This window comes from Sebastes umbrosus, chromosome 9 (assembly GCF_015220745.1).
Source record: "Sebastes umbrosus isolate fSebUmb1 chromosome 9, fSebUmb1.pri, whole genome shotgun sequence".
Classification (NCBI taxonomy): Eukaryota; Metazoa; Chordata; class Actinopteri; order Perciformes; family Sebastidae; genus Sebastes; species Sebastes umbrosus.
Window position 1 is genome coordinate 17,998,256 of NC_051277.1, and position 24,974 is coordinate 18,023,229.

Consider the following 24,974-nt stretch of genomic DNA (forward strand, 5'->3'; position numbering starts at 1 on the left):
GAGCTTTGGGTAAGTGATGACTTTTTTTTTTTTTTGGGGGCATTAGAGTCACGGAAAGGGGGATAGAGAGAGAGAGATGACATGCGGCAAAGGTCCACAGGCCGGATTCGAACCCGGGTCCACCGCGGCTAGGACTGAGCCTTGGCCATACATGGGCGCCCGCTGTACCAACTGAGCTAGCCAGGCGCCCGTGATGACATTTTAAAGTTGATCAGGTTAAAGGGCCCATATTGTTAAAAATTTGATTTTCATATTTTTTTTATTATAAAGCAGGCTTAAATGCTATATATAGTATCAAAACGATCTATCCATAGAGGAATACACACAGCCCGTATTCAGAAACTCCTTGCATATTCAATGCCTTTGCATTTCCTGCATTATGTTACCCGCTTGCTAGCTTGATAAATTGTTAGCCTGTGGCTTCTAGACACCAACAGTAACGTCAATATTGCCGTTGCTTAGCAGCGGTGTTCTCACCACTTGAACGCCAAGCATATTGTGTACATGACTTCCCATGTTGTAAACACAAGCTCATGAGTTTAATTTGAAGGCACCATTAGTTCCGGTTGCAGTGTATGTGAATGACAGCAGCTGACAGGAAGTAAACATGGACCCAAGCTGTTGCCTAGCAACACTATTCTATTGAAATGCACTAAAACAGAGCATGTCAGGCACAGGGTACATATATATTCATATTCAGGCAGAAAGTATGAGGAAAACAAAGGTTTTTTTGAACATTACAGCATGTAAACATGTCTTCGTAGAAACACAAAATACAAGTATGAACCTGAAAATGAGTATAATACAAGACTAGGAGGATTTAAGTTTTACACTTTTTAAGAAAACCAGGAATGAGTCCAGTTTTATACAGTATAAGAGATTAAGAAATTAAGCAATGAGTCATGCAGGCTATGTAAATCCTAGAAGAGTTAGGATATAGCAAACGACTTACATCAGTTGCAGACAGTCTGGTGAAGGATCTCCTCAGTCATTCAGGTCTGTATGGAGAAACACAAGTACAGAGCTTTTATTCTCAACGAGGGCTTCAAGCTCTTTCTTTTACATAGTAACAGAGAACACTGTCCTTTTAGATCCTGAATGAACTGAACTTCAATAAAACAACAGCTTTAGACAATACACTTGCCAGGGATGCAGCAGAGTGTATTACACCTGATGTAGCCCATCTAATCACCCATATCAACTGTTATCAGGCCATTAAATAGGCATTATCAGTTGCCAAAGCACCATAGATGTGGGCCATTAGGGGCCTACTACGCCTACTAAATTGTAAAAGTGTAAGTGAAACTTCGAAGCAACACGTTCTAACATGTTGTTAAAATGAATGAAACGTCACGTTTTGAACACAACCAAAAAGGCTTCTTTAGGTTTGGACAACAAAACTACAACCTTCTTAGGTTTAAGCAACAAAAAAAGTTAAGTTTAGGGAAAAACATTGTGTTTTGGGTTAAAATAACTACGAACACAAACACAACTACACATTGTTGGTTTCACAAAGGATGCAAACTCTCATCCATCATCCCCGACCTCCACCCCATATGGAGTTTCACACTGTCTATACAGCGCCTGACAGCTTCTGCTCCTGTCATAATTACTACGGTCGCTAGAGGTCAATAGGCCCTATTGACCCACATCTATGGGGCTTATAGCGACTGATAACGCCTGTTTGGTAGCCTGACAATAGTATTATCAGCTGATCTAATCTTTATAGAGCAAGGGAAGGTACCCACATATCTCAAGAGTGCAAGAGTCATTAGAATAGAATAGAATAGAATAGAAAGCTTTATTGTCATCGTATTAAATACAATGAGATTCACAGTTGCCACTTATGGTCAGTGCTTTAAAACAAATACTTGACAAGACTAAACGAGGCAGGTAAAACATATAACAGGTAAAACACATACAGTTATAAAGCAAATAAAACAGGTAAAGTAGATGTAATAAATAAATATAAACAGAGGTATTACACTAAAGGAATAAAATAGGTAAAGTAGATATAATGTAAACAGAGGTAATTTCACTTGTAAAATAGGTAGGGTAGATGTAATAAATAAAATGTAAACAAAGGTAGTTGCACTTGAGGTATATATTGCACCAAAGGATATATTGCACAGTCAAATGTATTTCACATTCAGTGTATTAGTATTGCACAGATTTATTGTTTGTTCAGTGTCCGTGTGGCCCAGGGAAAGAAACTGTTTGCGAGTCTGGAGCTGAAAAAAAGAGTCATTCAAATCAAGTTGAAACTTACACAACTCCTTTAATCGCATCAGAGACAATCAATATGTAACAAATATTGCTTTGGCAGGGGTGGAAAGTTTACATTTACTCAAGTACTGTATGCCTCACTGTGTGGAAGTGAATCATTCATTCATGTGTAAGGCAACATCCGGCTTGACTTAAACATTGCTTTCCTAACTCTTTAAAACAAAATGTGACAAATAAATACATAGATAAAATTTAGCGAGTTGTTATTTATTATTCAAATAATAAATTGTACACCAGAAACTTGGCAAAAAAAAATCTTCAAAATTAACAGGAATTACAATTCAGGTGTAAACCTTGTAAAAGCAGCAACAAATTGGTCAAAATTTAAACAGGAATTAAAATTCCAGTATATAATATATATAGTATGCAAAACATAATTGAATTTAAAAGATCGGCCCCATTGTCATTGATATCCGATCCAGTATCGGTGCATCCCTACATTATATGTCTGATTTGGTGATGTATACAGCCTATATACATCTTTATATGAGAATGTAGCTCACAGTGGTCGTTTTCAAGTAAGGACAGTTTACATCTAAAATCAACTTAAAGTTGTTTATAGTGCACATCACCCCAAGTAAAGAGAGATTATCACCAATTTAATAAATGTAGCTGAATCATATTCTTATATTTATGTACTGGTAATTCCTGGTTCGGCCTTGTTGTGGCAGTAACGCTGCATGAAGTTGAAGTTTTGACCACATCTTAAGAAAACAAGGAAGCGCCTGTACAGCAGCAGCACAATGATGGTTGACATCTGCAAGAAGTAGTTGTGCGCTCATTACCCTCTCGGTGTGCGTATAAGGTGAGCAATTTATTCATCCCACTTTAATGTACCAAACCGTTAAAATGTGTAGAAATCCTGAATTGGAAAAGAATGTAGCCTTAGCTAGTGTTTGGGTATGTGAAGTAAGCATGGTAACTTTAGCTAGCTGGTTAGCTGTCAATAGCTACAACCAACACTCTGTTGGAACGTTACAGAACGTTACTGAACGTTCAAATGACGTTTTCGAATTATGACGTAAAATGAGGCATTCAAAGACATCAGAAAGAAACATACCAGAGTGGCTTGTCCACGCAGAGATGAGTTAACGTTAACTAGCTAACGGTACTTTCTTGGCAACTTGGAATTAGTCAGACGTTAGTTATTACAATAGGACTAGTAGTCTCTTTCATTAAACTCAGGGTAAACCAGTGGAATTGATGCCTTTCACCATTTAAAACGTGTGTCCTTCACTGTGCAGAACTGATTCTAGAAGGCTGAGCTACACACCACTTCTTCATTGGAGACCTTCTTCTTCTTCTTCTTTGGTTTTTAATGGCGGTTGGCATCAAAACATTTTTGCATTACTGCCAACTGCTGGATTTAAACTAAAATCTCCACTTACTTAATTAAATATTAATATTAAGCAATTCCACCCATTTCCCACTCTGCTATAAACTCTCTATTTCCCAGGTTTGAGAGAACTAAAAGCTCATCTCAACTGCTGCTGCACATCTTCTCCAGAAACTCCCACAACACCCAGAAATATCCTTGCTGTATTTATAGTCAGTTTTCTCAGATTTAAGATAAGATAAGATAAGATATTCCTTTATTTGTCCCACAGTGAGGACATTTGCAGTGTACAGCAGCAAAGGGGATAGTGCAAAAAACAAGATCCATCAGCTAAAAAGTAAAACAGAGCTAAACAAAGTGTAACAAAATATGAACCATTTAAATAGAAGGAAGTATAAAAACAGGAGCAGTATATACAGTATTGACAATAAACAGACTAATAACAAAATTGCACAAGTGGAAAATGATATTGCACAGTATGAATTACACCTGAGTAGTACTGATAGACAGTTGGTGTACAGTAAAGCGCAGATCTTGTCAGTTTTTTGGTGTGTATGTGGTCTACTGGGAGCAGTGCTGGTTGTGGAGTCTGACAGCTGCAGGAAGGAAGGACCTGCGATGGCGCTCCTTCACACACTTTGGGTGGAGCAGCCTTTCCTTTCTACTCCAGCAGTACAGTTAATTACCATTGCCAGAAAGGCCAAAAACTTGACCCGACACCTTAGCAAGATTTCTCATGCTTCCAGACTGACTTGTCAACTCTCTTCATTCTATAGCTGTCTGTCACCCCTTTACACTCTCCTTGCATCCACTCTGCATGAGACTCCATCAACTGGGTCTTCACCTTTTATTGGAGCTTTCTTATTAGGCTGAAAACATACACTGGGTGCTTCCTCTTCCATTTTCCTTTCCAACTCTCTCCAACACCAGCCATCCTCTCCTCCGCCCTTCCATGGGAGACATTGATACACACATCTTTCATTTTAGGCTTGAGCACAATTTCATTTATATTGTTCTGGATTTGTTTTATAATGCCAATGACTAAGGCTTAGTATTTACTAATGGAGTGGTCCATCTGCCAGATACCCAATCCAATTTAAAGGGCACCCCAGCAGTTTATTATTATTATTATTATTATTTGTTTATTTAAGAACAAACATTATAACTTGCACACTTTGCTAATGGATATAGTATGTTTTTCTGTGTTTATAGTTTAGATTTTTTTATGCTAGTTGTAGTAGTTGGGAATATTTATAGTGTATTCAAATATTTTTTATATTGTGTATTGTATGGATATATTTCTTTAGTGTTTATGTATATTTGATTTACTGTTCTGTGCATTGCTTGGATAACCTGCTGCTGTAACACAATAATTTCCCAATTTGGGATCAATAAAGTACATCTAATCCAGTATTGCACCTCCATAAAGTTTGGAAACTCACAAGAGACAGTTTTTTTCTTTATCAAATGAATAGTCAAAATGCTGAGAGATCCTGACTTTTAGTCCCTAGTATGGGTCAAGCTCCAAAATAGTTGGATCCTACAATTCCCATAATGCAACTTGATAGGATAGAAGGCAAATGAGATTTTTTTAAACTTGAAAAATAGTAGAAAACATACACTTGATAGGGAATTCTTCTACATCCCCCGCTGCCTGTTAATTGCCCAAACTTCATAGTCTCCAAGCCCAATCTGACATTACACAAGTGATGTCTCTGGTGTGATTTTTTTCAGACTTCACAAAGCCACTAAATATATAATACAACTGTTTTCACAGCCTGTGTAGTACTGTTTACTGTTAGTAAATTGACGTGTAAAACAAGTGGAGTGCCTATTTAACAAGGTCACTTAAACCAGTATTTATGTGTGCTTATTAATCTCAACAGCTAACACTACAGAAATGGAAGCTGGAGGAGGAGATGAGAGTTTGGATGTGCGAGGGGCAGCGGCAGAACCGAGCATTTCCGGACATCGACAGACTTCTGTAAAGCCGGTTTGGACTTCGCTAGAGGAAGCAGCCCAAATGAAAACAGAAGGGAACGCTTTCTACAGGGAGAAGAACATTCGCTCAGCCATCGGGCGTTACCACCGAGCTCTGCTGGTCCTCAGAGGCCTCGACGCTGATGTGATGTCAGCAGTGAAAGGGTTTGGACCGGAGATACCTGCTCTCACACCTGAACAGGAGGCTTCACTGAGAAGCACACAAGTGGACTGCTACAACAACTTAGCTGGTAGATAAAACATCACAATTATTCAAAGTCCAGGGGTGAAAACAGTACTAGATTTAAATATATCTGCTAAAATCTATTCAAGTAGTAGCTCTTCAAAAAACTATTCTGAATATCTGTTAAGTGTGTAGTCACTAGTTTTACATGGAGTCCTAATAACCATTTCAATGTGAAAATGCCCGACCAACAAATCCCTCTGCTATTCAGTGACACTCCAAAGATGAGAACTTTTTCATTGATTGCCTAACGAGGGAGATTGGCAGCCGGGTACATTATTATATCTGTATAAATATGTCTTTCAGCCTGTTTGTTGCAGAAACAGAGTGTTGACTATTCTCGTGTGCGGGACTACAGCCTGCGGGTGCTGCAGTGGCGGCCAGGTGATGTCAAAGCACTGTACAGGGCAGGAGTAGCCACTCTGGAGATGGGAGATGCACAGACCGCCAAACAGTACCTCACCCAGGCCTGCAAAGAGCAGCCGAATGGTAAGAAAAGAGTCACCACAGCAGGCTAAGGCCATCGTCTGTTGTTATGTTTTCACAAATCATTATAGATGGATAAGTACACCGATCAGCCATAACATTAAGACCACTGACAGGTGAAGTGAATAACATGGATTATCTTGTTATAATGGCACCTGGCAGTGGGTGGGATATATTAGATTTGATCTTTGTGTTGGAAGCAGAAAAAATTGGCAAGCGTAAGGATGTGAGCGACTTTGACAAGGGCCAAATTGTGATGGCTAGACGACTGGGTCAGAGCATCTCCAAAACTGCAGCTCTTGTGGGATGTTCCCGGTCTGCAGTGGTCAGGACCTACCAAAAGTGGTCCAAGGAATGTGAACCGGCGACAGGATCAGACCCGAGGCTATTGATGCATGTGGGGAGCGAAGGCTGGCCCGTGTTGTCCGATCCAATAGAAGAGCTACTGTAGCTCAAATTGCTGAAAAAGTCATTGCTGGTTCCGATAGAAAGGTGTCAGAACACACAGTGCATCGCCGTTTGCTGCGTATGGGGCTGCCCATGCTGTCATAATGTTATGACTGATCGGTGTATCACAAATGAGTACCTAGTTCTTATTCGTTCTTATTTGTGTGACTTCCTTCTCTAAGTACAATTAATTTATTCAGGCTGTTAATAATAATCCTGATTCTGTTTCATATTTGATAACCACTTAATATAGTAAAATACCCTTAGAACGGAAGAGATTTGTTAAGATGCTTTTGTCTCTGAAATGTTATCCACCAGCCAACGCTGCATGATGTATTTATTAGCTTAACCCATTTGTGCCCGTAAGTGAAATTTTAATGTAATTTTTTTAAAGAAAAAACAGTAGTCCCATGTGCCCAAATACTAGATATAGTACGATAAGATAATGGCTGTATCTCAGGAACTACAACAAGCACAATCAATTATTTGGTATCTATGAACTCATAATAAGTTGAATATCAAAAATAAGCACTATATGCTAATTTTTCAAAAATCCTGACTTGACTATTAATAAAAGTGTGATTTTTCATGTGATCTAAAAATATCAAAGTTGTACTGTTAGATACTTTCCCAACATATGTCTGTACCAAAGAATTTTGACCAATCAGAACAAATATTGTGGCTTTTTTCCTTATCATACTAAATATAGTCTTTGGGCACACATGGGTTAACGAAATAGTTCGACATTTCAGGTAATACGCTTATTCGCTTTCTTGCCAAGAGTTAACAGAGAAGGTCAATACCACTCCTGTATTATAAAATATTTGACGCTCTGCCAATCCTGTCAATTCATTAATTTCTGTTCTGATTTTGACTTAAGGACATTTGGCTCTGTCCCAGACATGCTACATAAATCAACTTGCACTTGCCTGCAGGATAAACAAAAGTATGCCCTTCCTACATATTAAAACTTCTTAATTTTTCTGTCTCAGACGCCAACGTGAGGAAACACCTGCAGAGGGCCGACGAGAAACTGAACCGCGAGTTAGAAAAGGAGAGGGCCATGTACCGAGGCATGTTTTCCCTCAACCTGAAGAGCAGCTCCGGAGAAGGGACGAACCAAACCAAGGAGTTTGAGCTCAACCCACCAAGTGAAGCCTCAAACTGAGAGAGACTGTTAAACCTCGAATGATCACAAACCCACTGAAGAATGTTCAGACATCTTAAATCATGTCACTGTGTCTCCTTTAGGTGTTTTATGAGGGAGTATGAATGGTACATTATACAGAATGCTGGGATGTCGCTGCTGAAAATAGGAAGGAGAGGATGGGAGAGTTAGTTTCCTAGCAACAACGAAGCAAAGCTGTATTTTACTTCCACAAAAATGCCTCTGAAAGCTAAAGTGACACTCATCATGCACTACTCGAAGTTCTGACGATGCCTTCGTGATTGCAGTTGTCTGGTCAGTGCTGTGAATGTTGATTTTGTGAGTTTGCAAGTAAAATATTTTTTTTATAAATAACACCCAATCTCTGGTGTCTCTTTAACGAACGCATTTGATTGTAAAAGATATATAATGCACAAGCACAGTACAAGTTTAGTTATACATTTCGTTTATTAATCGTAAGCCATGAGAAGCCACATTTTGTCTCAAATAACTCATTAATATTTTTAATCATTCAATATTTATTTGAAAATCCTGAGCACAATATCAAGTTAAAGAGTATTTGCTTGGTTTTTGGTCATTATCTGGCCAATATGATTGTACTTCAGAGGCACTGTAGCCCATAAACAATAGAGGAATATCACATTCTCACAATAGCTATAATCACTGAACGAGTCACGGAGCAGCATGCAAGAGTGTGTGTACACATACACATTCATACTCATGGTTACAGGAGGATTCTGCTTATAGCCGATATGAGTTCATATTCATTTATATCTTTTAAATTGGGCTACTTTTCAGCCCAGAATCTGTTGAGAAGTTAAATCCTTTGCATTCACACTATGAAAAACTCCACTGAATCCCACACTTATAAAGTTTTTAAAACATTTGTAGATCTTTGCAGCTCATAAGTAAGGGATAATGTACAGTGAGACAGTCATTGTTGTGAAATAAACCCCGACAGGACGTTCTTGCATCGCCCTGAAGGGGTTTATTTCACAACTATGACCCGCTAGCTGTAGATTATCCCACTTATTACACGGCTACTTATTTAAGAAATCAATAATTTGACACAAAAACGGTCCTCCAGAGTCCATCATCAGAGCTGCGCCCATAGCAACGGCCTGTTATACCTAGCAACGGTCTGCTATAAAGAAATAACAGACTGTAGAACGCCGTGATTGACCAACCAGAATCAAGTATTCAACAAAGCCGTGTAATAAAAGGAATTATTCACCCCTAAATGAAGTTGTCGCCTGTGTTTTTTCTTCACTAACATTTCCCTCTGGACTATGCTGCACCCCACAGCGCTCTCGCTTGCTACTGTAGGGTGCACAATTTACAATAATACACGGTCAGTGAGGAAATCAATTGGCTGCAAAGCACTGTGATTATGCTGCAGAACTTGTTTGGAGAAATTTGACATTTTGTAGTTTTTTGGGAGGCTATAAAAAGTGTCGGTCTTTAAAAATGTACAAAAACATTACTAAGATGAATGAGCATAATTAATAGCAGGTTTTACAGACTTTATGTGCCTGAGAGGAACTTCCATCATACTGGTAGTGGATGAAAGATGTCTTATAGCCAGTATTATAAAACCAGTGTATCTGTGTATTCAATCATTAAGTCTTTGAAGCTTTAAAATGATGGCTCTTCCTTTTACATGAAATATAACACCGACCATCACTGGTGTTTTGAATGTAACACATAGAAGATGCATTTATGGTTATTTATTGTACAAGTGTCACTTCTTGGATGGCCTCCGCTTGAGACTCAGGGACCTCATGGAGCCAAACACTCTCCTCCCCAAGTCCCTCAGCGATCGAGAGCGCTGCAGGGGCATCCGTGGAGGCGGGGATGGGGAGAAGGACGGGGAGGAGAGCGGAGAGAGGGAGTGGCAGCTGCCCTCCATGCTCTGAGATCGAGAGAGGTTAAAGAGGCTGGCGGTGGAGGACAGGCGTTTGTCTTCCTCCCTTGCTCGCAGCAGTCTGACGCCTTCGTCTCTGCTGAGGCCCATGCCGCCTTGCCCCACGTCTAACGAGGAGACCCAGTGCGCCCGCTTTGTGGGCTCCTCGCCGTGGTTACGAGACACCAGCAAGCCTTGGGACTCGCTCCTGAACAAAGCCCTCCTGGAGAGCCTGAGGCTGGTGCTGCGTCTCTCGCCATCTTCCTTGCCCCTCTTCTTTGAGAAGATGGGGGAGTTGTCTGCTTTTGGCCTCTTGTCGTTACTGCTGGATGAAGCCTTCATCTTTCGATGCTCTCTCCTCCAGCTTCCAACGCTGTTCCTCCTCCACCCGTAGCCATACTCCGCTCTGTCCATCTCCTCCCTCTCGGTTTCGGACTCTTTGCCCCAGAGGCGTCCCTCGAAGCCCCTCCAGAGTTTGTTGGAGGTCTTCCTGGGCGTCTGCTCTGCCGATCGCTCCCTCTCCTGCTCCTCAGCCCAAACGGAGCTATAGTCCTCTCTCTTGGCGTAGCTGCTTACTGTGGCCGCCCGGATCAACTTGTGGGAGGCGTGCTTTCCTCTATAAAGCCCCTCACCCTCCTTTCTCTTCCACCCGCTGCCACCCCCACCTCCTCCCGCACTCTGCCGAAGCGATCCACCCCTCGGTTGGATACCGCCGTGCTCTGAAGGAGAGCTCCTCGTATTGGTGCGAGGCAGGGAGCACTGGAAGGGCGCGTCCCGTCGGAAAACAGAGAGCGGGGTGGCACCCAGAGGCGATGCCTGGAGAGGCCGGGGAGGGGAGCGGCCCCTGGTGGTGGGGCGGGAGGCGGGGGAGGAGGCCGTGGAGGAGGGAAGGTCAGACGGGGAAGGGATCTGCTGGTAGTGGGAGTGGGAGGAGTAGTGGGGTGAGGGGATATGGATGGACTGATAAGGGTGTATGGGGCTGCTAGAGTGTGAGAGAGGAGGGGTGAGGCTGCAATGAGACTGTGGAGAATGGGTGACACTGAGAGACAGCTGTACTGGTCTCGGGGGACTCAGGTCGGTCAGTCTCGTATAGTCATGTGACTGATCTGACTGGGCTGTCAGGTGAGTTTTATTGTGACCCCTCACCTCGCCTGCGGTTTCCGATTGGAAGCAGTCAATATCCAGCTCCACACCTTGTTCCATCAGTCCGACCACAACGGCCCTCGAGAGGCCGGAGAGGCGGGAGATCTCCCCCACCATGGGGGAGTCTTCGCTTAGCTTGGGACTGGAGCTGGACTCTTGGATCAAGCTGCTGCGCTGAGACCCAGGAGCCGATCCAGAATTTGTGCCAAACACTGATGGTCCGGTCTCAGGTGGAGCACCGCTGCTCCAGTATGGTCCGGTCTCAGGTGGAGCACCGCTGCTCCAGTATGGTCCGGTATCAGGTGGAGCACCGCTGCTCCAGTCTAGCGAGCGACAGAAGGCAGACGACCCAAATCCAGGACTGGGTCCAGGCCCTGAGGTGACCTCCAGGGAACTGCGGTGGCTCAGGCTGCTTGGACACGTTGAAATGCGAGGGCGAGCCCTAAGCGCCGGGGCGGGTGTAGCGGAGGAGAGTGACGTAGCAGAGGAGAGTGACGTCGCAGAGGCCGTGGAAACTGAGGCGAAGTCGCTCCTCAAAGCTCCACAGCTGCCATTTTTGGGATTGTCCACCAGACCCCGGCTAGAATTTAAACCAGGAGTCAGGTTCAAGTTGAGGTTGAGATGCAGATTGATGTTCAAGTCCTCTCCGGTTGCTGAAGGAAGGTTACCCAGGTTGATTGAATTCCTTGTGGCTTTTTTCCCAGTGGTGCTGAGGCTGATTCTGGCGTGGTTCCCCAGCAGTGACTTACAGGGAGTGATGCTGCCCCCTGGCAGGGTGGAGGGAGTACTGCGGCTCTCAAAGGCAGAAAGGGACTGAGTGGAACCGTGACTTTTGCCAGGGGTGCAAAGGCCTCTGTGCCTGACTTGACCTGGGGTGGCAGCTGAAGTAAGATCGAAGGTGGAGGCGGTTACCCGACTGTGGTACTGGCGAGCCAGCCGAGAGATGTACTGCTCCAGCTGGGTGAAAGAAGCCAAGGCAGGGAGCTGGTGAAGCTGGAGAGACAGACTTGAATCAGCGTTGGGCTCTTGAGATTCATCTAGTTGTGGTCCTTCAGGGCTCGGAGAGGCTGATTGCTCCTGTGAGGTGAAGATGGGGCTCTGGAGGGCGACGGCATGCAGCGGGCTCGGGTAGGGGTATACCTCTTTGGTCCGACGGGATACCAGGTCTGTGCAGTAGCGAGGGTCCAGCTGGGGGTTTGGATGGGGGGAGGAGGAAGAGAAGGTCGGGTCAAAAGGCGGGAAGAGGGAAGAAATCAGGGAGTCACCGAGTCCTGAGCAGAGGTCAGACAGGAAGCTCAGACCAGTCGCTTCAATGTCACTTTGGACTGTAAGAGACGAGAGAAGAAGAGACGAATTTCAGACAAAACATTTGTTAGTATTTTGGATCATCATTCCTTAAATATTTATGTATTCATCTCATTCCAGTAGGGCTGTCAAAGTTAACGCGATAATAACGCAAATTCTTTTTAATGCATTAACGGAATCGTTCATAGAGAGGCTCTACCAGGCTCAGTTTTAAAGCTATAGTGAAGATACTGGCATCATATGAAACTAAAAAACCTAAGGAATCTATTGGCACCAACCACGTTACACTAACGTGTCCCGAAGGAGGTTAAATAACGCTCCAAACTTGCGCTAAATTCTGGCGAGGAAAAAGTGGCATGGCCATTTTCAAAGGGGTCCCTTGACCTCTGACCTCAAGATATGTATATACATATCTTACATATATAAACATATATACTACCATGCTGATAAGAGTATTAAATACTGGACAAATCTCCTTTTAAGGTACATTTTGAACAGATAAAATATGTGTGATTAATCACGATTAAATATTTTAATCGATTGACGGCTCTACTTTCCAGACATAAGAGCTCCACTGATGTTTATAGCCAGAGCACTGCTTTGAATGGTCTTCAGTTGACCTTTTGACCCCTGCATATTCTTATTTACATGACATGGATCATGGATCTATCGTCTGCAGTGCACCAGCTCACCTGAAGCTGGCATCCCTTCTGTTGGTTCAGCATCTTCCTGGCTGCTCTGCAGTGCCGGCTGCTGTTGCGGCACCGCACTCTCTGACCACAGGATGTCAGCGGTGTCAGCGGAGAGAGGAACCTGCTCCCACAGCTTCAGGGGTCTGGCCGGTGGCGCCGACACTCCCTGAGCGGCGTCACTGGATACAGAGTAGCAGGAGTCCGAGAGAGAGCTCCCGCTTACTGAATAGAAACCTTGACGAGAGGGAGAAAAATGTCAGTATGTATGTGTCTTATGTGACAATATCCATCAGTTGCTTTGATTTAATGATGTAGTCCTGACCTCTCTGGTTGTGATGTAATATACTGCACATTATTTTATTTGTATTATTATTAATTCTCTAAGTTAGGGATTGTACTTATTCCTTGGCCTACTCCTATAATTACTATTTTGTGCTGTTACAGACTTGTTGGTTTTCTTTTAATTTATTATTTTACTACTTGTTATGTTAAATTTAATTTAAAAATGGTGACCAAAAAAAACCCCAACAATAATCATAGTACTACGGGATCCACTGTTTGACTAACAGGGGACATATAAGTACTGCAGTGCAAAAACACAACTGTGAACGATTACAGTAGCTCCAAAAATATCACAAAAATCTTCATTTGAATTTAAGATTTAGAGGAATAAAAAGCTTAAAAACTAAAAATTCTGAAATAACGCCTTTCAGGTTTTTAGGTTTGAATTGAATTACATGCCAAGTTTTCTGTTTTCTCTACAAGAAAAGTAAAGAACATGATAAAAGGAGGTGTGCATGGGTTGCATAGCAGGGAGAGGAATGTCTGAGTTGGGTGTAGAGAGACACATTGACCACAGTTACAATGAGAGCCGATAAGAGTTTGGCAAGAAAAGTTGACAGCGAGAGAGAAACGAATGAGTCAGAGCCAAGACCCAGAGTGCAAGTAAACAAAAGTAAAAAAGAGCCCGGTTAATGTTTAGTGGGACTTCTCTTACACAAGGTGAGCTGTAGAGATATCAGAAGGTGACAAACTGTGTCCAGATCAGCACTGCTGTGACAACACACTGTTGTTGTGTGTTTACCTGAACTAGGTCTGGAGTCAGTGTCCAGATGGACCGTACCACTCGGGTCTGGTGTCGGGGGAGAGAGCAGGTCAGAGGGGGCGTCCCAGGACAGAGTAGACCAGCGTGAGTTAACCCCCCTGCCAGATGAGGAGTGGACCGTCCCGTCCCCTGAATTACTGCCACAGTCCTCCGGGCTGCTCTGACAGGGCAATACCACGATATCCGAGGGAGACGGAGCCTGAGATAAACAAAACACGTGACAGGTTAGGCCTGAGCAATACTGACAAAATCAAATATTACAAAATCTCTTACACAATATATTTAAATACTGTGACTAGGATTATATGCACATACAATATATTTGTCTTCAAGTTTCAGTTTTATTGGTCATGTGCAGGTTAACACAGGGTCAACAGTACAATGATATGTATAGGATACTAATAATAAACACTACAGTTTTAATAGGGCCTTCGCTGGCCCGACGTTGTCGGTGCTCGGGCCCTAATTAAGACAGCCAAGAGGTTTGCAGCGTCAACCATGAGCTGCTGCAACAACCACTATTTCACCAACTTGAAACCCGTTCTGAAGGCGAGAAGAGTCGCTGAAAAGTGTGAAAATACTAAAAGTGTTACAAACAAGTTCTTGTTCATACATGCAGAATACTTCACTTGGAAATCGAAGCTGGGTCTATTTATAAAAACAGATTGCAACCCCAAACTGAATTATTCATATTGAAACATATTTATGTAAATTAAATACGTTCCTTTTTCCAACAAACAATATTGAAGAAGCATTGTTTTCACTTCTCACCTCTTATTATTAAATCTCATCTTAAAAATTAAGAGTTGGACCATCAGGGTAACCTGATGGTCCAACTGAGTCTATAGGGGTCACAAGACAAAAACGTTGGTTACCACTGATTTAATCTTTACCAAATTGTTGTATTTTAGAGGTTTATCATGTGTTTTCTTTATATAAAATCTTAATCTGAAATGTATCTAATAACTATAGCTGTCAGATAAAAGTAGTGGAGTAAAAAGTGCAGTATTTCCCACTGAAATGTACCGGAGTAGAAGCAGAAAGTAGCATTGTACTGTACTTGAGTAAAGAACAAGTACCTCGTAACTGTATTTACTAATAAAAGTGCAAAAAAGTACATCCATATAATGTTTTGTCATGCTTAAATACAAGGTGTAAATTCTTAGTATCTATACTAAGAATCGTTACACCCGTAGTATTTAAGTATAGGGATGCACCGATCCGACTTTTTCAGTTCCAATAGCAACACCTGGGCTCTGGGTATCGACTGATACCGAGTACCGATCCGATACCAGTGTTTAATCAATAAGCTGTATGCCTCACTGTGTGGAAGTGACTGGGATCATTCTGTTATGTGTAAGGCAACATTAGGCTTGACTTAAACATTACTTTCTGAACTTTGTAAAACTACATTTAACAAATAAATACATAGATACACATTTACTGAATTGTTATTTATAATTAAAATAATAAATTGCAAACCAGTAACTTGGTAAAAAATCTTCAACATTAACAGGAATTTCAATTGAAGTTTAAACCTTTATAATGCAGCAACAAATGGGTTAAAATTAAAATTCCAGTATATAATGTATGTTGTATATATACATATAGAATTGAATTGAATAGATCGGCCCCATTGTCACCGATACCCGATCCAGCTATTTGAGTCAGTATCGGCCCGATATCCGATACGGTATCATTGCATCCCTACTTCAGTATTGTACTAGTGAGTAAATGTACTAAGTTACTTTCCACCACTGATAATAAGATCACTACTTCAAACATACAACTCCGTAGCACCGCTAAAACGGTAAACGCTCCGGAAAGCTAAAAGAAACAGGTGAGTTTTAAATATTAATATCAATCGATAATATAGGGAAGTACCTCACAAGAATAACATCAAGCCCGTGGCTTTAGAGACAGTTACACCCGTGTGAACACACATGTAGGGTTGCACATCCATGATATCATTTACCAGACATGCTCCGGTGACGTCACACCGCTTACCGGAACAGCCAGGAATGAGACACCCACACACACACACACACACACACACACACACACACACACACACACACACACACAACAGCAAGAACAACAATCGCCCCCTCAAGTAAAGCAAAGTGCCTCCATTTCCGAGATTAGTGAGCGCTTGGTGGAGTAACCCCCCTCCTCAATTATCCTCCAAAACCCCCCCCCCATCCCTCCAGGAGCCCCCGCATTAGACTGATGGAGCCCCCAGACAACAGAAACCCTGTGATTGGCACTGATCAATCCTCTTGTTACCGAGGAAACAATACAGGTGGTGACTCACTGCCGGGGTGACAGGAGAGGAGGGGGATTCAGAGGATAATGGGAGAAGACAGATGACGTAACAAAGAGCAGCCGGAGCGGCAGAAGGGAAGGGGGGGATGGAGAAGAGAGTAAGAAAGAAGTGGGAGAAAGAGTTGACCTGTCTTCGACTGATCTCCCCCTCTTCCTGTGTGCGATTAGGAGCTCACTCCTGTCCCCTGCTTTTTATTTCCCTGTGAATCTAAAGTGAGTTGAAGCTGAGTGGGTGACCAAAAAAAAAGAGAAATAAGCGAGTGAGTCACTGAGTGAGTGAAGGCGGGCGGTGAAGGGAGGGTGAGGTGGGGAGCGGTTGCCGGGTGAGAGAGAAGGGCATCTTGAAAGACCCCCACCTCCCCCACACTCCCCTTGACAAATAATCCCCCCCCCCTCCCACTTCTGTAATATCCTTCGAGCCAGCCGCCCCGTGCTCACCATAGCTACAGCTGCTCGCTCTCTAACTCTCGCTCGCTTCTCCTCCCACACAGAACCACAACAAGCACAACAGGCCCGGCGAAATATTTAACTCATCCTCAGCCTGAACGCACACAACCCAGCCTTGTCGCTCGCATGTATGAACTGAATCCCACTCTTCTTACTGCCATGAAAGAACATGTTTGTCATTCTGCACTAAGTTTTCCCTCCTCTATTCTGTCTATTTATAGAGAATTAACCCTTTAAAAAGTCCCTTGAATGTGTATATATATATACAGTATACTGTATGTAGGGCTGTCAAAGTTAACGCGATAATAACGCAAATTTGTTTTAACGCCATTCATTTCTTACGCAACTTGCTCAGTTTTAAAGGTAGAGTGAAGATACTGGTATCATATGAAACTATAAAACCTGAGGAATCCATTGGTATTGGATTTGCTTGCAAATAAGGCTAAATAACGCTCCAAACTGGCGCTACATTTTGGCGAGGAAAACCTGGTATGGCCATTTTCAAAGGGGTCCCTTGACCTCTGACCTCAAGATATGTGAGTGAAAATAGTTTCTATGGGTACCCACAAGTCTCCCCTTTACAGATATGCCCACTTTATGATAATCACATGCAGTTTGGGGCAAGTCATAGTCAAGTCAGCACACTGACACACTGACGGAAATTATTTGTCATTGTTTTGTGTTGTTAATTGATTTCTAATAATAAACATATGCATACATTTGCATAAAGCAGCATATTTGCCCACTCCCGTGTTGATAAGAGTATTAAATACTTGACAAATCTCCCTTTAAGGTACATTTTGAACAGATAAAAAATGTGCGATTAATCGTGATTAAATATTTTAATCAATTGACAGCCCTGGTATATATATAAATATATATATATATATCTGCAAAAATGTCCTCTATATTATCCCCCAACAACATAATGCATTGCACATTACAGGATATAATGTTACACAGTGCATGATCAAATCATAGGAGACTGACAGACATGTGGTCGGGGGTCTGCTCAGAGCTCTGTAACATGATATTCCTTCCTGTGAGGCAGCAGCACAGCCCCTCTGGAACAATATGAAGCACATGCACGGGTCGATTGGACCATAATGCAACAGCGATCGCAGCTGCACAAGCAACACACCTCCTCTTAATAAGTGCATTATGTCATTACAGCGAGACAAATGGCAGCGGTTGCCATGTCGAGGCAGAATAATTTGGTGTTTGGTGAGAGAAGTACTCGCTTGTTCTACACGGCGCAGTCAGTGTTTATTGTTTCATGCATTATTAATGTGGTATTGAAATTTAAAAGACAGCCCACGCTGTGCATCTTCATCTCCGCCAGCCGAGTGAAGTGAAAACATTCAGGTGAATGTTTCGTTGCACATAGAAGTATCAGCATTACAGGGGCTTTTTTTGGTCCTGAGGCAAGAACCACCAGGAGACAAAAGCTGTCTCACTCCACAAGTCAGGCTAATGGCTCTCCATGTAAGATGATGCTTTCCAATACGAAACCTAATTTCAAGACAGGCTGCCTTCACTAAGAGTGCACACAGCAGTGCAGATGGTGAAGAGACTAGGGCTGCTTGCAACTAACTATTATTTTCATTGTCGATTAATCTGTTGATTATTTTCTCGATTAATTGTTTGGAAAATGGTGAAAAATGTCAATCAGTGTTTCCCAAAGTCTAAGATGACGTCCTAAAATATCTTGTTTTGTCCACAACTCAAACATATTCAGTTTACTGATATAGAGGAGTAAAGAAACCAGAAGATATTCACATTTAAGAAGCTGGAATCAGAGAATTTTTTACTTTTGTTTTCTTTAAAAATGACTCAAACCGATTAATCAATTATCAAAATAGTTGGAGATGTTTTAAATGGTTGACAACTAATTGATTAATTGTTGCAGCTTTAGTAAAGACACATAGTAAAGACAACAATTACCTTTATAAATCCATTCATCTGCTGATTATCTCGATTAATTGATTAGTCATTTGGTCTATAAAACAGCAGAAAATGACCAAGGTAATGTCATCATGTGCTTTTTTCTGTCCCACCATCAGCCCAAAACCCAAAGATATTCAGTTCACTAAACTGTTAAGACTGTTAAGGCAACTGATTTTCCCATTTGAGAAGCTGAAACCAGAGGATTTTTGTACTTTTTTTCTTCAAAAATGAAAAGATTTTGCTGAACAAAACAGTTGCGGATTCATTTTCGATTAATCAACTAATCACTGCAGTTATATGGGAAGTAAGGGAAGCTCTACAGTATAATCCCTTCTTCCCGTACTCCTGTCCTCGATGTGCTTTCTTCATTTCATTTCAACACTGAGCATTAAACTGCAACAATCAGTGTTTCAACAGCTCGGCCTCGACACCCGTTCTGAAGGCAACAAGAGTTGCTGAAAAGTGTGAAAAGACTTCCAAGTGCTCTTCTAGTTTAAACAATACTTGCAGAATACATTGTTTGGAAATCAAAGCTGGATCTATTTATAAAAACAGATTGCAACCCCAACACTGAATTATTTATGATATTGAAATTAAATGTGTTTTTGTGTTATTACTTCTTTCAAAAGCCTGCATGCGTCTGAATGCCCGAACACATCACATGTCATTTTAAATTGTATTTTTCCATCACAGATGACACCAAACAGCCATAATCCTGACCTGCCAAATATGGATTTACGCAGAGATAACTCTCTCTCTCTCTCTGCTATTAGAGAGAGAAAAGGTGAAGCACATTTCGAGAGTTTAATTCCAAACAACAGAGAAAAAAAAGCTGGTGTTAAAGTAGAGCGCATTATGTTGTGAGTCATCTAATCCTCAGCTTACAAAATAGTTATATTTTTAAAAGCAGAACAACCTGCGCTTGTCAACGTAATGAATTCCAGGTAAAATGAATATGTGTTTGGAGATGAAACCTTTACACTTTTCCTCCTTTATGGTAGTAAATAAACCCTCTCTCCTTTGTTCCCTCTCCAGCTGATGTTTTAACTAGATGTGCTCACTCTTTCAACAACAAGAACAACTATTTGTCTCCATTTATGCAAATGGTTGAGTGTGTGTTTGTGTTGGCGGAGGTCGACCCGGGCAGAGGGCAGAGTGCCAGCCTGCTCTGCTACACTGGCAGCTCCCTTCAGAGGTGAGAATGAGCAATGCTGATCGGCCTCTCCGCGGGATATCTCAACGCCACGGGGGGAAACTACGGAGGAGATGTTGGGAGGTGGGCGGCGAGGAAGGTGCCACATTATGAGCCATGCAGATACCCTCAGAAGGGACGGCCATTTCTGTCCATGCACTGATAAAAACAGATTTCATTATCTTCCTCCCTTCAGTGCAGCCTGCAAGTGATTTTTTTGTCAAATAAATACAACATTGTGTAAATAGGTGACCTCAGCTGTGGCCTGGTTTAGACAGAACATGTATTAATGTGCTGCAGGCTGCTGACTAATACTGCTCATTAGTATCAGGCACACATATTCACAGTGTAACAACACTGTGTGCAAAGTGACCGGGATGAAGTGTCTGTTACTCTCTCAGAATAACAATAAAATGGTATTAATGCAGCCCAACACCAGCAGACCCTGAACACGACACGAAGCTGTCGTGTCACTGCTGGTTTGTGAAGTGATGTCAAGATAATCCACGACACGCACCGCACAGCACTCTCTGCACAATGTAGTGTATCAGGTCAATAGAAAACAGTAATTCAATTATTTTTTGAGGATGTTTTAGTCTTAAAGAGGAATTTGTGGTGCAGGAATGAGTTCGCATTTTAGCACTTCCGGTTTCCTCGTCTCGAAGTCGATGTTTTTTTTTAATGGGTTTTTAGTTAGATGCCTGAAATAACATCTGGGGTTAACACAAGCTGAAGATATTTTAACGTTTTGTTCTATGATATAAAATACATCAATAAATACCCCACTTGTGAATTCTATTTCACTGCTGAAAAGAGAATCATAAAAAAGCTGTCGATGTGGTGGAAAGGTGCAATTTTTGTTGTGCACTTTGATTTAAAAAAAAAAATGGGGAGGAAAAATTCCATCACAGTTTCCCGGTGCCCAACGCGACATCTTCAGATTGCTCGTCCTATCCAACCAACAGTCCAAAACATATTCAATTTACTATCAAAAAGAGACAAAGAAAATAGAGGCCGGGGAGAAAAATCAATACAGCATAGTATCGCGATATTTTGCGCGGAAATATACAATCCAGCTGCTATTCTGTCTTTCAGAGGTTGTAGCAGGCTCAGTCTTAAAGCTAGGTTGAAGATACTGACATTATATGAAACTACAAAAACTAAGGAACTGATTGGTACCAACCATGTCATGTTAGCTTGTCGGGAAGATCGCTAAATAACGCTCCAAATGTTACGCTCCAAATGTTGCGCTAAAGTTTGTCTTGAAAAACTGGCATGGCCATTATGAAAGGGGTCACCTTGACCTCTGACCTCAAGATATGTGAATGAAAACTCTGAGATGAACAGAGTGAAGACTGAATCTTATTAGATAAAACAGACGTTGACAAACTGTATAATTTGCAGTTGAAAAAAAAGCTGATATATAGAGTATATCCCAATATATCTTATCGTGACTTAAGTATTGTGATAGTATCGTATCGTATCGTGGGGCCTCTGGTGATTCCCACAAACCTTTCTCGCAGCAGACATTTTGACTTGTCATAGTATGAAAAGCCTAGGTATAATAACACTAACCATGGTGCTGTTGTATTCAAGTGTCCCAGTGAGCCAGCATGTATAATACCAGGACCCTCAAACTGAAGCTATTGTTCATTTTATCATTTACAACTGTATCTGGCAAAAATGTCTTGAAAAAGGTTTATTACAAATCCAAAGTTGGTATTTTATGGCCCATATAGTCTGCATTTTCACATCAAAACTACATAAAATCGCACTAATATCGCAATACTCAGCATATCACAAAATGTTTAAAATCGCAATAAGATCGTATCGCCACTTAAGTATCGTGATAATGTCGTATCATGGGGCCTCTGGTGATTTCCACCCCTGAAAGGAAAGCAGCGAATCCTAATATTTAAGAACGATTAATTCCTTTTCAAATATAGTAGCTGTCAGTCCTCTTATTGACCAATTCTTCAGCTCTAGATTCAGTATTTTCTTGCCAAATCCCATTTTAAATAATTTATTACGACCAGAAATGCTGCTGGGAGCACTCACAGTCAACTCTATCCTCTCATCTCCAACAGATTTTTACATCTCGATGACTTCACGGGTTCAAATTGTTCACAAATAACGAAGCAGACCAACCTATACAGGATCAGTATATATCCAGACATCCATGGGACCTGCTCACATCCTGACTGTCCTCCTGTATTACATGTCAACCCACATTCCCCTCATTCTCAACACACAAAAAGACCTGCGTATGCATTTCAGGACAACGTTGGGATAATGGGTTACTTTACATTTTCAAAAAACACCTCAAACACCACCTGTTCATCAAGGCCTATGATCTCAGCTGACTCTTCCTACACATCACTCTTTTATTACTTAGCTATAGTTTCTCCTCTGTGTTTTTTATTAGTAGGATTTTGTGTGCCCCCTTTGTAAAGCATCCTTGGGTTTCTGAAAGACGCTATATAAATCCAGTTTATTATTATTATTTATATGTGGGTGTGTGTTTAGAAGATCACAAACCTTTCCACTGGATGCATCCAGGATTTCACCATAAAAATTTCCCTTTTAGCTCCAGACAAGATGAACAGTGATGGAGTCTACCTTCATATTGTGATTTGAATGGTGCCAAAGTGACCTTTTCAGCATGATGAGCTTAGAGCCAAAAAGCTGCAGCAGCAGTCTGGTTGCATGCTCCATGTGTTAATACCTGGACCTGATTTTAGCGCCTGTATCCCACCACATTCTCATCTCCAACAGATTTTACATCTTGATGACTTCACGGATTCAAATTGTTCACAAACAACGAAGCAGACCACCTATACAGGATCAGTATATATCCAGACCTCCATGGGACCTGTTCACACATCCTGACTGTCCTCCTGTATTACATGTCAACCCACATTCCCCTCATTCTCAACACAAAAAGACCTGCGTATGCATTTCAGGACAACGTTGGGAGGATAATGGGTTACTTTATATGTGGGTGTGTGTTTAGAAGATCACAAACCTTTCCACTGTCTGGACGCATTCAGGATTTCACCATAAAAATTGCACTTTTAGCTGGAGACAAGATGGACAGTGATGGAGTCTACCTTCAAATTGTGATTTGAATGGTGCCGAAGTGACCTTTTCAGCATGATGAGCTTAGAGCCAAAAACTGCAGCAGCAGTCTGGTCAGCCTTTCAGCCGACCTTTTTAAGGTGAATTTCGGGACACTTGAGCACAGTACACAAGCCGAGGATTGATCACCCTGCAGCTGGCCGGCCTTTGTGGAGGGTGTATAGTGTTAAAAGGCCGAAACATCTGATGATACAAGGGTACACTACTGATGATGCCCAATTGTCCTGAAATGTCACAACCAAGGCAACCCTCCCACGAACTCTGAGAACCCCCACCGGTCAATTGTCAACCACTCCAAACAACACGGTGAATTTCGTGGAAGTGCTCACCACCTATTGGCACAAGGGACAGATTTTAACACCACGTCCTGTGTTTTTTTTTTTTATTCTGCTGGCTCCTGTGTTAATACCTGCACCTGATTTTAGCGCCTGTATCCCACCACATCCTCCTCTCTATAACCTTGAGGCAGGGCACAGAGCCAGGCAGACAGAGGAGCTGGCTCTGGCACCCTGGCACCCTGTACACCCTGACCTCAATGACATTTGCTCCATGTGACGGTCACACACACTACTGCTGCTGTGGAAAATGACCATCAGGGCTGCATGCTTGGATGGTCCCCTGGTGGCACCATCAGAATCAGAATCGTGTTTATTACCAGGTGTAAGAGGTATACACTATAGGAATTTGCTTTGGTTTTGTTGGTGCAAGTAAACAGTATATTAACAAAAGAATAGATAAAAACGTTAGAATAAAATAAGAATAAAAAAAAAAAAAAAATTGTATCAACATCCAATATACTAAATAAGCTATAAACAAAAATAAACATGATATAAACAGATAGTGCACTCACTCAGTCAGCCCTGGGCACAGCCATGCACCATGAAATCTGTCTACTGGAGCCTGCAGTGGGACTGGGCTTGTTGGCAGATCACCATCATCCCCACCAGACCATGCATGCATATTTAATAATCTCATCATGTAGAGCCTTGTGACAGACGCACTGACTGACCTGTTGCCTGCGGGATGTCGCAGAGCCATGCTCGGTTGCACTCCCTTCCTCCTCCAGCGCGGTGTCCACCATCTCCAGGTGTTTGCACCTGAGCAGCTCCAGCTCCAGCACGCCGGCCAGCGTCGCTCTGAGCCGCTCTCCGATGCGGACGCGCTCCGAGCCGGACCAGAGCGAGTTCGCGCAGCTGCTGCGGCGGCCGGACATCATCCTCCTGCAGGCGGATCCACCGACCACTGACCACCGCTCAGATGCAATGGATGGGAGGAATGAGTGGGCTTAAGGTGCAGCTCCAGGTAGACAGTTCAGCAACATAGCAGCAGCTTGAATTAAAATATAATCACCATCTATCTGTTAACCATGCAGACCTTTCAGCTCCACGCAGCACAAGACCTGAATTAATGAATCCAGAGAGCTGAACATCAACCAGCCATGTCTTCATTTCCTGTTGTTCCTGTTTCTGTATGTCACTTATAATAAGCTCCCTGGTCCAGTGGAGTCACCATGGCACGCTGCGTCCCCAGTGAGACAATGCAACAGACAGACGGAGGCTGATAACGTTACATGTGGGAGCAGCGAGGAAGAGGAGGAGGAGGAGGAGGATGAGGAGGATGAGGAGGAGCTGCTGCACCAGAGCTGATCACCCATTGGACGAGCAAGTTTTTCGAATAGACGCATGGAAAAATCCTCCCCAGAGAGTCCAACTTCACTGGACAGGATGTTCATTCCTACAGAGTTCCCATGATGGAGTTAGGGAGGTGACTAAGTAGTACCACTTTAAATACTTGACAAATGAACTCATTTTAAAGCTGTAGTAGGCAGAA

General features: G+C 42.4%; 2 protein-coding genes and 1 long non-coding RNA gene across 3 annotated transcripts; 2 read left to right on the forward strand and 1 right to left on the reverse strand.

The window, feature by feature from the left end:
- Nucleotides 1-35: 35 nt before the first annotated feature.
- LOC119493972 lies at nucleotides 36-16,663 on the forward strand. Its single transcript, XR_005208065.1, has 3 exons — nucleotides 36-190; nucleotides 9,360-9,373; nucleotides 16,650-16,663. It is a non-coding gene; the product is annotated as an uncharacterized LOC119493972 (long non-coding RNA).
- ttc9c (tetratricopeptide repeat domain 9C) lies at nucleotides 2,904-8,303 on the forward strand. The gene is made up of 4 exons (XM_037779516.1): nucleotides 2,904-3,091; nucleotides 5,509-5,853; nucleotides 6,153-6,335; nucleotides 7,772-8,303. Exons 2-4 carry the CDS (start codon nucleotides 5,523-5,525, stop codon nucleotides 7,945-7,947), a joined length of 690 nt encoding a protein of 229 aa, XP_037635444.1. The 5' UTR covers nucleotides 2,904-3,091; nucleotides 5,509-5,522; the 3' UTR covers nucleotides 7,948-8,303.
- On the reverse strand, nucleotides 9,044-24,705 carry si:ch211-168f7.5 (nuclear pore complex protein DDB_G0274915). Its single transcript, XM_037779508.1, has 4 exons — nucleotides 24,154-24,705; nucleotides 14,075-14,294; nucleotides 12,991-13,224; nucleotides 9,044-12,318 (listed from the first exon to the last, which is right to left on the reverse strand). Exons 1-4 carry the CDS (start codon nucleotides 24,358-24,360, stop codon nucleotides 9,689-9,691), a joined length of 3,291 nt encoding a protein of 1,096 aa, XP_037635436.1. The 5' UTR covers nucleotides 24,361-24,705; the 3' UTR covers nucleotides 9,044-9,688.
- Nucleotides 24,706-24,974: the final 269 nt, after the last annotated feature.

What these genes read in the sequence shown, in the direction of transcription:
- ttc9c (XM_037779516.1), top strand. Translation starts at nt 5,523, where the DNA reads ATGGAAGCTGGAGGAGGAGATGAGAGTTTGGATGTGCGAGGGGCAGCG. An exon ending in CTGCTACAACAACTTAGCTG is followed by an intron (nt 5,854 to 6,152) that starts GTAGATAAAACA and finishes TATGTCTTTCAG; the next exon opens with CCTGTTTGTTGCAGAAACAG. An exon ending in CTGCAAAGAGCAGCCGAATG is followed by an intron (nt 6,336 to 7,771) that starts GTAAGAAAAGAG and finishes TTTCTGTCTCAG; the next exon opens with ACGCCAACGTGAGGAAACAC.
- si:ch211-168f7.5 (XM_037779508.1), bottom strand. Translation starts at nt 24,360, where the DNA reads ATGATGTCCGGCCGCCGCAGCAGCTGCGCGAACTCGCTCTGGTCCGGC. An exon ending in CGACATCCCGCAGGCAACAG is followed by an intron (nt 14,295 to 24,153) that starts GTCAGTCAGTGC and finishes TGTTTATCTCAG; the next exon opens with GCTCCGTCTCCCTCGGATAT. An exon ending in TGACTCCAGACCTAGTTCAG is followed by an intron (nt 13,225 to 14,074) that starts GTAAACACACAA and finishes CCTCTCGTCAAG; the next exon opens with GTTTCTATTCAGTAAGCGGG.